The sequence below is a fragment of the Psittacula echo genome (assembly GCF_963264785.1).
Source record: "Psittacula echo genome assembly, chromosome: 1".
Lineage (NCBI taxonomy): Eukaryota > Metazoa > Chordata > Aves > Psittaciformes > Psittacidae > Psittacula > Psittacula echo.
In genome coordinates this window covers 92,497,017-92,510,811 of record NC_137735.1, presented here as the reverse complement: position 1 = coordinate 92,510,811, position 13,795 = coordinate 92,497,017, and the positions used below count along the sequence as shown (strand labels likewise).

Below are 13,795 nucleotides of genomic sequence, written 5' to 3'. Positions count from 1 at the left end.
AAATGTGGAGGATTAGAGTTCAAGTGTTGCCCTGGGTTATTTCCCCATAGAATACTACTGACTTCAGTGGGATTGCATAGGATCTGAACCAGTACATAGTTCATCCCCAGACTGGAGTCTAGAGACTGTTTTAAACTTCCGCACATATGGTCTCTTTTATTAAAGTATCTACTGTGTGCCCAAGCATTGACTACCACAGAAACATGGGCAGTCTTGGAGCCTAGTGATCAACTATCTAAAGCTAAGTGTCCATCCTCTCTAAGTACCTCTAAGGCAATCATTTAAGTTCTCTCCAAAGTCAATAGAGTATCAGATATTTCCAGACAACAATTTAGCTTGCCCTAATATCTCACATAGGTGTAATGCCTCACTGTATGGAGGTGCAATCCCTCAAAGGACCATTAAGCTGCTAATTGATGGTACTTCAGTCCAGAGACGGAAAGAGAAACTACTGAAAGTGTGGTCTATGAAATACTCTAGAAAGGAGCCTCAGAACAAAGGATAGAGCAGCCACTTGACTGTATTGGCAATGACCTTATTTTACATAAATATTATTTAAGAAAAAAATTACACTATTCAGCTTTGTTATGAAGATGTGACAGGTGCATCCCCATAATTTTGTCCTAGATTCTCCCTTTTCTTATACAGCTTTTACCCATAAAACAACTTAGTTTCAGGGCTTTCCAAGAAGCCTGCTTGAAAACAGAAACTCTGATCATCTCTACCCTCTGTTTTCTGAAAGCTGTATTTCTTCACTTGATTCATTTTCATTTTTATAACCATGTTGCTACAAACTGAAGGCATCCAACAACTCTTCAGGGTGAGCACTGAGGGAATTTAATCTGTGCTACAAATTTCCCGTTCAATTGCACAGTGCTCAATTAAGTTGTGCTGTAATGCAGCTGACCTCAGGGCACAGCCCCAGGGGGTTGTGATAACCGTTGGGAGTGTCTAATTTTGGGAACAGCTTTACATATCAAGACAACCTGGGTTTCTGAGGCTCAGTGTTTGGGGAAACAGGCAGATATTCCTTTAAAGATCTATTCTGTTACCACAGTGGGACTAATTCTAGGTGGAGAATTGCTGGAATGACGGAGGTTGGCAACAAAAGAGAAAAACAGGAAAGAACACAAAATTAAATTTTCTTAAATATGACATTCCCACACACCATCCCATGCCAAGATTGTTGGCTGATGGTAGCAATCATGAGAATGACACCGACCATCAATCTTTGACAATTGAAAGATGCTATAAAAACCTATTTGAGCTTAATAAAAATGTGATCGCCTGGATGAGTTAGATGTAAGGTTTTTATGTGATTGTGGGCAACACCACTCAAGCTTTCTATGGCATGGTAGATTTGATTTAAAATAAAATGATCACTGAAAGACATGGGATGGCCCTGTGGTTGAGGTTCTGGCATGTGACATCTAGTGTATGGATTTAGTTCCTGACATTGATATAAACTTTGTATATAATTTGGGGCAAATTACTTAAGCTCCAGCTTTTTCATTTCCACAGTTATAAAATGTGGTCATCATTCTTCCTTTTTCCCACCTTTAGTCTGTCTTTTAATTTCCATTGTATACTTTTCTGAACAAAGATTCTCTCTTTTTATGTGCACATGTGGCACAATCCTCAGACTCTGCTCTAGTTGGGTCATTTGGACATATTTATGTTTGTATTATCATACAAATGTGTAATCATGGCTGCTTGCTGAGATTTGTTAAAGTTAGTGGGAGAAAGTGAAAACAGAGGTATAAGAAATAAGCAGTCTGTTTTCTTTCAGTTCTGCCACATATTTCACATAGTGTCTACAAACATCCTTTGAATTTAATTAATTTTGTTTGTTTGTTTGGCTTTGGGGATTTTTTTGATGCCAAATCTTCAAGAGAAACAAAGTCCCAGTGCAGAAATGCTGCACGCATGTAAAAGTCACTTGCCATCATTTCATATGACATCAAAGGACTTTTTACAGTGTAAATAATACATCATAAGAACACTTCGAATTTTCCTTTACCTTCCGTTTGAGAGAATGACACCTATTCATGTTAACAGCAATGAATACTTGCAGGAGAACAAGCAAGGCAGGTATGTCCTATGAACATTGTGTTAGCTGCATCCTATCATTGAACTTCCATCCTGCAAGTGGGCATTTTCTCCTTATAACAAAGTTGGAATTGTGATACTAATGTCACCACCATAGTTATGGTTAATTAGAGAACAGTTAGAAGAAGTTGTTGGAACTAGGTGATCTCAAGGTCCTTTCCAACCCTAACTATTCTATGATTCTGTGATTCTAATTTATACTATTGGCTTCCAGATTTTTCTGGCTTCCAATATTTTGATAGGATTGGCAGGCAGGGAGACAGTCAGAAAAATTTTGCTGTAGAAAGTGAATAGCTAAGACCAGCTCTGAGAATGGCTTTCTGCAAAACAAATGACCAAAAGGTGATACTTAACCAAGGAGTAAAATTTGAGGTAGATATATATGGTATTAAAGTGGCTTAACTGTCTCACATTGACAGTCTTTGCTGGAACTGCAGTGTAATACCCCAGGAATCAGAGTATTAAGCAGCAAACTCACCAAGTTGCAGTCTCCTGTGCTGTGTATTCAATGCGAGGCAAAGGGTCTCCTCTGTAATGAAGAGAGGAAATAATGCATGTGTCTAAAGCAGATTAAAAGTTTGGTTTCTAAGTATTACTTACTTTCCCTGCACCATGAATATTTGGCAGAATGAAAACAGAAACAGCAAAATAGTACATAAGTACCAACTTCTTAGTCTCAGTAGGTTCTAATGTGTGAATTTTCTCTTCTTTTCCAGTGTGGGGAGGAAACAGAGGGATACAGTAAGAAAGGGAGTCATGTTCTGCTTTACAGAAGAAAAATGAAGCCTTCAGGCTTACCCTTACCTCTGCTGAAAGCAGTCTAGCAACCAAAACGCAGCGTCCATCCCTGAGGGATGTGATCAGCACAGTAACATTGCAGAGAAACATTCATAAACTCAGCAGCAGAGAGCTGCCCAGGCATACACTGCATGGTTATCACTAACTTCTCTGGTGGGCAATCTTCTCTCATTTTCCTCACTGTTGCTCCTTCAGTAGCTGTGAGTCAGTTCAATGTGTGCTCTTGTCCTGTTTTGTGCTTCACCAGCTGTGCAACATGGTGGCAGTGAGAAAACCGTACTCAAACAGCAGTCTCTAAAGTCTTGGGAGATTTCACCAGTTCTTGGACACCATGAAGATGATAATCCATGGCCAGTTCTACCTGTGCATCTAATTGACTCTATCAGACAGCAGTGTGATTCCGGTGAAGTTTTACAAAAAGGCAGAAATATTTTCAGCCACCCACACAAGTCCTGGGAGGTTTTTAGGTATATGGATAGAGACATTTTGTCAAATAAATAACAAAAATATTAAATTGATTTTCTTTGTCTAAAATCTGTTCCTAAACATTATTCCATATAGTTCCTTGAAAAACATCAACCTCGGCTCAGGGCAGGCCCTAAAAGGAACTCCAAAATTGAAATGAAGGAGTCACATTAAAAAATCACTTCTGCTAAGACAAAATACAACACTGAAGAAGATGTGAATGCAGTCCTAAGATTTTCATCTTTAAGTATATTTGCTGTGTTGTGGGAAAAGTCTTATTTCATATGGAGTGAAAGCTTCTGTGGCTGAATTCTAAAAGATAACCCCATTGATACGTTGACAAAATATTAAATCCCTGGTATTTCTCGCACACAAAGATGTCTGAAAGCGCATGTGGACCACTGAAGTTTCTCTTCAGCAGTTTCCTACTTACGCTCTGTAATTAAAGGCAAGGTCAGCAAAGAATGTCCTCCGTTTCTTATACTCCAGGTCGGTGTTTCCCTGGGTTAGAAAACAATTTTTAAAAAGGTTTTACATTAAGAGAGTTTTGTGGGCATAAATGCTAACAAAAGCATTCAGAAAACTAGGTCTCCCACAGGTTGTTTCTCTGACACAATGAATCTTGAGCCTTACGAACAGGGTAAGCCGAAGTCTGAAATCAGTTACATTCATGACATTTTGGTGAAAATTTGGCACCTGTGACCAGAAGGAAAGTAATGTGGCTTCATGGGAAGGTTTTGGAGTTGTTCATAAACACTACAGCACAGACTGATAAACTCACAGTCAAATTCAAATGCAAATCACAATAAAAATTAAATTGAAGTAGAGGGGTCTCTTCTGTTGGCAGAACAGCTGAATCTCTGAATGATTTCTTTCCTGCACTAAGCACGAAGTTTGTGATATAGGGCTATTATTGACATGATAGTACCAAGCCTAGTACCACCTTGACAGAGAAAGTACACTGCACCTCACTGGCTAAAATCAGAGCTGTCACTGAATCTGTAGAAAGAACAGGCATTCAGCTCAAGTCCCCCTTGCTTATTTATTAACCTGTAATGACAAAGACAGATTTAGTGGTATCTGTTTAAAGGTGTAGTTCACTTATTAAATACTGTAGTTTTCTTTTTGCCCCCTCGGCAGTTACTAGAAATTGCGCTTCAAGCAGGCGTCTGCAGCGATTGAATACAAATAGAGATGTGGAATCAAATTCCTTTGAATTTTACATCATTCATAAGACGAATAAAATCTGAAATCTGGCACTCTGTTATTAATATAACTCAGAAAACAGTGTTGATCAGCATCACTGTACAAATATTTATTATTCTAAAATATTCAGAATTTACTGGAACCACTTTGCATACTACAAGCCAAATTTGTCCCTTAGGTTTATTCACATAATTTTCAGTGTAGCAATAATACCAGTAATACTGCAGTTAATGAGTATTGTGTGCGTGAATCTGAGGAAAGAACTGGATCCTGACAGCATGTTTATTTTTGTCATGTGTTACGTTCATTCAGATGCCACCCTTGCTTGTCAGTAGCTGTAACAAGTCCATGCAAAGCACACAGAGAAGACATTGGGCCAGATGAGCACTGATGCTGTCACTTCTCAGCTTTGTCCCTACTGTTCCCAGGGCTCTCTTCCCATGCTCTGAGCAGCAAGAGCCTCCCTGGGGGCCGACTTCAACCAGCGCCAGTGTGCCCCAGAGAATGTTGTCACGGTGTCATCAGTTTGCTTTCCTGGCCATTAAAGAGGCAGTAAAGAACAAAGCGAAACTGTTGAGATTGACAGCCTAAACTGCCTATTTGGTAGTAAATGTATACGCAAGAACCTTTGCTGAACTACTTGTACATCAGCTTTGTACTTTCCTCCAACCTGTCCTTTTTGAGCCACACTCAATGGCACAGTAAATGAGCCCATGTTGTGATTTCTCCTGCCACAGACAAATGATTTTCAGTGCCTGAACTAACTTGTTCCAAGCTAGTTTAGGTATTTCTACATTGCATTGCATTCTGCAGTGTAGATTTATCCCCACTAAGTACTTTGGTAACTCTGCACCCCTGGTGTTTTCTCATTCTCTTCAGTGCTCACACCTTCTATGTGATGACAAAGGAAGGGAACTTAGCCCAATTAAAAAAATTCCCAATGAGCATTCATTTATCTCATGAGAAACAGCTACAGAGCTAGATCAGGAAAATTACCAACACTTGTATTGCTTCTATAAGAAAGATATTAAGAATAATTAAAGATGTCATGGTTAAGGAGGACGTGAAGCTCTCCTATAACATTGTAGCATAATAAATGATTCTCAAAAATAGAAGATAGACTTGGGAAGCTTTGTCATACCACACAGAACTGTACATAGCTAACATTAACATTGTGTAAGTTAACAAAAGGGTCTAAATAGAATTCAGACATTTCAAGAAGGGAATGACAATCCCGTAGATTCTGTTGGCACCCATCTAAATCTTCTTGCATTTTTTCAGTGCAAAGTCTGTAGCTTTATTTCTTCCCATGCATCACTTCTGTGTGATGATTGTCAGCACACTCCACAACAGTTTCATTACCTACCTTGTCAATCAACAAATGGCCCTTTGGAGTCCCTTTCTTGTCTGTACGTAACTCTTATCTCATCTGTACCAAAGTTGGGAAACTGATGAGAAATGAATGCTGGTTCCCAGTACTTTGCCTTGCTATTATCATCACTAGAGAAGGACTGTACAGTGCAGTTTTCCTCTTCCTTCTCCTAGGATTTCTGCTTATGGCAAGGCTGAGAGTACATGCACAAAACTGTTATGAGTAAAGCCCTTTTTGCAGCCCACTCGTAACCAACGAATCCAAGGGAAAGCCCATCATAGACATTCTAACAATATTTTGCTGGGTACTGTCAATAAACACTGGCAAAATCCCGGCTTCAAACACCTTGTGCAAAGTCAGATGTAAATTAGGATTATAATATTTCCAATTTACTTGCTATTTAAACTTTAGATCTGTTTTAAACTGAAAACACTAGACCTTTTGAGCTTCTCCAGTCACATTTAAATCTCAGTTCAGTTATCCATAATCGGTGCTGTCATGTATTTATCTTATTTTCTGTCTAGACAATTTTTGCAAGTTTAAGCGTAATACTCCCCTCTGTGCTATCTGAGGGTCTGGTATCTTTTGAGGTCCCTTCCAATCTCTAACATACTGTGATACTGTGATCTTTTAGTGACAAGCTCTTTGCCATTTGTCCTCAATATCATCCTCTTTACATCGGCACTTGAATAAGACTCCTGGCATGTGTGAAATTAAAAAATGCACATACGGAATATCTGAAAGGTCAAAACACAGAAAACACAAAAAGCAGAAGGCTGGGGAACTTGACTCCTGTGTGGACCAGAAGGTACAAAGTGGGCATACTTTAAATATATCAGGGGTGAAATAATAAACAAGATATTTTTAAACTAAATAATGAAATGTAAATTTACGCTACAGAAGAAGTGAAAAAGAAAAGAAGAAGTGAAATAGAAAGTGAATAGAACATGTGTGTCTGATGTTAATCATAAGTACCTCGGTGAATAAGAGCCCATAAGTTTTTCTCAATATTGAGTTATTGATTCTGCAGTCCCTAATTCCACTTGGATCAGACTTTTTCTGGTCCTTTATTTTTATTGTGCTTTCATAAATATTTCCTTACTCCTGAAATTTTCCTAAATTTTTTTTTTCGACAATTTCTTTTTAAAAGATGAAATAACAGTGATGTTAAACTTACAGGGTGGCTGTGGTCCAAACTGGGATCATACTTCGTGATCAGATGGTGACATTTGTCCAGATCTTGGACTTTCCTAGGGAACCAGGGCACTGGAGAGAAAGTAGCAAGACTTAAATGAGATAGGATTAAATAATTTTTAAAAGGCACAGAAAATAAAAATTGTGCTGATAATTACAAGCCTTTTGTTTTCATCAGCTACATGTCACTGTGTGTCAGTAGTTGAATTCATCTGCCAACCCAATTGGCAGACTGGATAAAAAATAATCTAAAATTAACTTGCAATGATAACCTCTCTTTTAATGAGTAGTAAAGGCAAAAAACATTTCCTGTTAGTCCAAACGAGGTGTTCTGTTTGACAGAGAAAAACAAATTTATTTCTACATTTTGGGTTTAAGAAAATATTTTGATTTTGTCTAAAAAATAGTCCTAAATTTTTATACCTTTAAAAATGAAAACATTTTGAAAGGAAAACATGAAATTGCTAAAAATAAAACAGGTCAAGAAGTATCCTGACTTCAAGTTCTCAAACAGGGACCTTTTCTGGTGACCAAAATAAACTGTGATCATTTTAAGTGCCAGCATTTATAACTAATGAATTTAAAAAATTAATGACGAAAGACAAAGTTGATACTGTTTTCTGAGATCAGACAGATGCTGCATTACAGCTCAGGAAAGGTCCATTTGGGGTCACCTTAACCTCATACTTGTCAAGAGACCAGGAATCTCTGGCAAATGAATGATACATTCAGCTAGAGCCCTGTTATATTATATCCAAGCACAGGCAGCTCTCAAAAGTACAAGTCTACCGTCTACCAGTGCACACTGATATTGGGAAATTCTAGTTCTTTCATGCAGTTATGGCCAATTCTGCAACAGGAAGGAAGAAATACTTGTTTGGTAGATGCCTTAAGCCTACCCGGAATTTTTTGCTGAGCCTTTGTCTCTGGCTGTGCCATACTGCATGCAAGATGCCTGCCCTGCCATCTATGGCCATATCTCCTCAAAATCTGTACCTGGTCATAAGTCCACAGGCTGTGACAAATTGCTTCTATTTCCGCATCATTCCCATTGGGAAGTATCCCAATACAGGGAAAAAAGTCATGCAGTGAAGAAAAATGAATGCACACTCACCTGCATTCCAAACAAATTAAATTACTGTTAGGAAGCTAAAGCTTAACAAGTTACTCCAAAAAGAAACAGAACAGCACTAGCAGATGCTTATGTTTCTTACCTTTGTCTTCTCTGCTAGTTCTCACATCCTCTGCTACTCTCTTTAAGGAAGTGATAAGGGGACTAACATCAGCACTGTGAACTTCACATTCAACAAAAATATCAAGATCAACAGCAGAGTTCTTGGGCTTCTTGACTCGTCTGGTTTCAAAGTGATGTATCTGAGCTTCAAAAGTCTGCAAGAGCCAGATGTTCATATGATGCAACTTCTCCAAAGACTGTAAATCCAGGTAAGTCTAGATACACTTCTACAATGTCTTTAAAAGGTGACTAAAAGAGCTATTAACTTTTTTAAAGTAAAGTGCATATTAAGCAATGAAGCTTAATAATGTCCAGTTTAGGAGCTAAAATGCAAGCAGAGCTAAATATTAAACACCGTAGAATTAGGTAGAGATAGATGGAGATGAAAGATTAGATGCTGTTGACTGTAGCATTCCATCTGTGCAGAAATAATAAATGGGTAGCTGGGTAACTCTTAAAACCCTGGCAGAATGAAAGCAGATCTATTGATGTATAATAACACTGTAATCATTAAATAATTGCAAATGATTAAAAATAAGTAACATATACAATACTTCTCTTTTCAGTTATTCATTTTTCACAGATGAGAGTGAGCACCTGGCAGGGATACTTCAAGTGCCCAGAATATATAATGCCTGTATGGTTTACAGCTCTTGTTCTCTGGATCTTGTTGCCAAATATGCAGAGAAAATTCATTGGCTTCTAACATCTCCACAATCTGAGTGCTTGAAATGCTGACCTGTTGTTTAGTCGTGGCTGGCCACCACAACTGCTAGAAAGAAATAACAGATCAGTATCTGCTCTAAACAGCCCTTAAATAAAATGCTGATTCTTCTAAATGACTGTGTCCAGCTGCTCCCTCCCTCCAGAGCACTATCCTTTTTAACTTGGAGAGGACAGCTGACCTCCCTGAGCAGCTGTAGCAAAATAAGGACAATGAGAAAGGAGGAAGGCAGCTGGAGGCATAAGTCAGGCAGGGAGCATGAGATGAATGAGAGAGGGTTGATGCAAAGTGGAAGAGGTGAAGGCAATAGTGGCAGAAGAGAGGGCTTGGTGGAGGAAAAGAATGGTGAGGTTTGTACCTCAAAGGCTTTGGCTGCCTTAGAGAGCTCAATCTTCCTGACATTGCAGAGAGTGAGGGTCAGGATAACAGTGGCTCTGCTATCCTCCGTGTTGGAGTCCAGGCTACCTCGCCTGTTTGATGACTGTATGCCATGCATCTCCTTCTCCTTGCTGGCATCTTCCTTTTGGCCTGAGATCCCCACCAAGTCAGTCTTCATTGGAGATGTTCAGTGGAAACTGCCTGAGGATGTGAGTGCTTCCCCAGAGCAATGACCAGGGGAGGTGGTGGGACTGGTGATCCAATGTGTCTATATGGGTAGTAAGAACAGAGCTGCCAGACAGCAGGGAAGCAAACTGATTGCTACTGCGTTAGGTGTGCAGACATTTATGTTGGCCATGCCAGTCACATCAAGGGAAACCTCCTGCGTAGGATGTGCGCAAGAGACCAAGATAACCCTCCTCCTCGGGGTAACTTCAAAGCATGGCCCTCCTGCTCTGTTTGAAAGTGTCTGCAAGTTGTTCAACCCTGGAGACTGGCTCCTTTGTGGAGAGGCAATTAGCCTGAGCCCCATTTGCATCTCCTAGTCAGGACTGCACTGCACAATGTCTGAGACTGACCTTCCTCCCCATCATCTCTTAATTCACTGAGGCCCTCTCTGCATTGACCATGCCCCCAGGGAACAAAAGGGGCTCTTCCCCCAAATCCCAGCCCAATCCAAATGGTGTTCCCTCTGCACAGACACCATTGTGGGAGTGGCAGAAAGACCGGAGCCAGACTCAAAGTTTATTGCCTACTTCTCAGCTTTTCCTGCCCAGAAGGTCTGTCTGACCTGTTCTACTCTAGCCCTACAAGAGCTGAGTGTTGCCTCTAGACTTAGATCATCTTTTGGAACTTATTTCTGTAATGATTTTACCTCCAGTGAAGTAGACTCTCAAAAAGCCCAGGGTCACATCTTTCTAACAGATGGCAGGGCAATCTCAGGGTGGGCATCAGCTCTGCTCTTGCCAGGGCATGGTATCCCTTGACATCCACAAACATATTTCTGGGTATGAGCACCCGTATCTTCATACCCCAATAAGGGGTGACCTTATTAGTGTATATAAATATATAAAGGGGGAGTGTCACGAGGATGGAGCCAGGCTCTTCTCAGTGGCAAACAATGATAGGACAAGGGGTGATGGGTACAAACTGGAACACAAGAGGTTCCACTTAAACTTGAGAAGAAACTTCTTCTCAGTGAGGGTGATGGAACACTGGAACAGGCTGCCCAGGGAGGTTGTGGAGTCTCCTTCTCTGGAGACATTCAAAACCCGCCTGGACACATTCCTGTGTAACCTTATCTAGGTATTCCTGCTCCGGCAGGGGGATTGGACTAGATGATCTTTTGAGGTCCCTTCCAATCTCTAACATACTGTGATACTGTGATATTGTGATACCCCAAGTTACAGTGTGCTGGAACCCCTGTGAAAGTCAACTTACAGCCCTATAGAGAAGACTACCTTTTTGTCCTCCCTTTGCAGATGGAGCCACTTCTGATGTGCCCCCTACCTGATCCTGTGACTGGTTCACACCCCACAATGCTATACTGCTTTTGCCTCCTGCATGGCCAGGAAAGATAAAGACAGTGCAGAAAAATTTTGTTCTCCAGAAACCATGGCAGCACCATGTTTCCCCTTCACCCAAGACAAAGCACTGTGAAGATCTCAATTTCCCCGTTATTGCCTGGCTTCACACAAAGCCCAGGTGAATTTTGGAGCACCATGCCCAGGAGGCAAGTCTCAGTGTTCTGAGGAACATCAGCCCACCCAGACCTGAGGCACTGCGGGCTTCGCAGGGCATGGTGAGTTCCAGAATGGGAAGACTTGCCCCCCAGACGGGCCTATCCTGGATCCGTCTGCTGCCCGCAGGCAAGGCAGGGTAGGGTAGGGCAGGGCGGAGTAGGGCAAGGTGAGTCAGTGCAGGCAGCTGTCCGCGGTGCTGAACCTGGCTCGACTCTGGGCTGTGGGACCCTCTGCTTTGCGGGCGGCTCTGGTCCTTCCATCCCGGCCTGGCTCGGCTCATGTCACGGGGAGGTCCGGGAGGGCAAGGGGGTACTTCAGAGGCGGCTGAATTGCAGCTGCAAATTGGATGCGGCAGGGGAAGAAGAGAGGTGCCTTAAGGAGGGAAAAAGTCTCTTCCCACTCCTACATACCCCCAGCAGTGGAGACAAGAGCATGCATAAGAAAACAAGCTGAGCAGAGTCTATCTGAGTCCAAACTGGGTCTTTCCCATGTATTCCCATATCGAGGCCACAGCCATGGCACAAACAACAAATGCACAACGTCTCCTACTCCAGCTACACATGGACATGTATGTGAAAGCCATAAAGCTCAAGATGCATGTTTAAGGCACTGGTCACAAGTACAGGCAGATCAGGGACATCAGGCTTTTATGACTGTCTTTTATGGTCTACTGTGAGAGTCCTGTCTCTACGTGTTTGTACAGCATACAGCTCTAATCATGTCTGCACATGAATTGAGTTTTTTTTAATACAGCCAGAATGTGCTTCAACCATCAGAGTGTGATGGTTGAAGCAGCATGGGCAAATCTTACAGCACAGCTTTGTAGCCCACTGCAATAGCAGCACAGAAAGTCCTGGCTTTCCAGGTCATTAAATGTCCTTGCCTAGCCTTTGGACACTCCAATACAACCTTGAATCCATGCTTGGGACAGGCCCAGGAAGGTCTCACTCATAATGTAAGCCAGCTCTGATGAGACATCCCGGAGTCCTGCTTTCAGCACTTTTGGGGACTTCTAGGAGTGCAGTAGGAGAGATATCAGGCTGGGTGCTGCAGTTTAAACAGCTGTAAAAGGACAGGAGCACAGTATGTCATCCTTTTGCATGGGGACAGGCAGATTTTCCTTGCAAAAGGTGGGACTCCGCCCCACCAAGAATAGGCTCACCCCTCTCATGCAGCCACTGCGGTGGGTGCTTTGAATGGCTGATCACCACAAATAACCTGGGCAATTTTGATTTGTTACTATTGTGGGTGTCTCCATGCTGTATGACCTCAGTGCTATTAATTTGAGATGGATATGGCATTAATATTTCTGTTTATTTAGATTAATTCATATGATTACATTTAGACATCAAGAAAGTCTTCTCTGCCAACTGCCAGCATGGTTTGAAGCCACAGAGAGACAGGTTTTCAAATAATGCACTCCTGTGGAGTCCTCCTGTGCTTAATCCTTCTTTCAATAATTTCTATGCCCTTTGGGGCATGAAGTGTCCCTTCTCCAGGCTGCTGCCAGATCTAGGCATCTTAAGACACCCAGAGGAGACCACCTCCCTGTGTCACCTGTGCTCACAAGCCCTCCCGCCATCACTATGACCGACCTTGGCCAAGGTCACTGGAAAGATAAAGATCCTCATGAAAGACCTTCTCTGATCACCTGAAACAGAGCTGGAGATGGGGAGATCAAGAAATGTGATCACAGTGGGATAGAAGAGAGGAAGATTACTCACCAGATTAGCTTGGGATAGTTTAGTCAAAGTAGCATACAAAGATTTACAGAGTATGAAAAGATAGAGCAAGCAAGGCTTTGCTGTACATTTCTAGGTAATTACACACATCAAGAGATATATTTTTTTAATATCACTTTAATGATCTTGTCTGGATGAGTGATAGTCAGTCCAAGAAAGCTTTCTTTGAATTGGGGCACACCTCCAATGGGCATTCCCACCTACCTGGGTATTTAATTCTGAATGACCTGTGTGGTTGCCTAACAAAGAGGAGTTACACTGGCTAGATAATACAAAAAGCATTTTGCTACACATTAGTTTCCTTAAGCATGAAATAAAAATCCTCCCATTAACAAGTACTGTTTAAAATGCAAGTTATTGGTACTATTTGAAGCTAATTCTTTCTGCAAGAAAATCTAATTTCAGTATATTTCTTTTGGTTTTAACTTTCTCTCATCTCTCAGTTTTGCTGAACAGCTATGTTAGGCTGCTTTGGCTGGAGTCATTGCTCATTTAAACCTGCATTAAGGGACACAAAATCAGATACGTGACATCGATACTCTTTAACCATTCCACTTGCACATAAAAGGCAACCATGAATTCTCAGTATCATTATAGATTTACTGCTGCTGTCCCTCACAACAACAACTAGAAACAGAAGTTTGGAGAGCTGCCTGAGGATTAGCTTGAAAGACTTCACTCTTGGGATGAAATATTCTCTTTGTGGTACAGAGTTACCTTATGGGTCCTATTATATTAAGAGAGAAAATATCAGCTACTTTCACACTGAAAATACATGTCAAGCAGTATTGAAAGATCTACACAGACATTGTCATGAGAAAAAGGGGAATA

The 13,795-nt window shown here is 41.2% G+C and overlaps 1 protein-coding gene across 1 annotated transcript in view; it reads right to left on the bottom strand.

Annotated features, from left to right (window-relative positions):
* The window catches only part of LOC308216895 (tyrosine 3-monooxygenase-like), a gene marked incomplete at both ends in the record, with an annotated part of 31,864 nt that extends 22,206 nt beyond the window's left edge, over nt 1-9,658 (bottom strand). The window contains 5 exons of the mRNA XM_080609605.1: nt 2,588-2,638; nt 3,806-3,873; nt 7,128-7,216; nt 8,359-8,533; nt 9,461-9,658. Coding sequence (XP_080465731.1) covers nt 2,588-2,638; nt 3,806-3,873; nt 7,128-7,216; nt 8,359-8,533; nt 9,461-9,658 — 581 coding nt within the window. The remainder of the gene's footprint in view (nt 1-2,587; nt 2,639-3,805; nt 3,874-7,127; nt 7,217-8,358; nt 8,534-9,460) is intronic.
* Between the last annotated feature and the right edge of the window lie 4,137 nt (nt 9,659-13,795).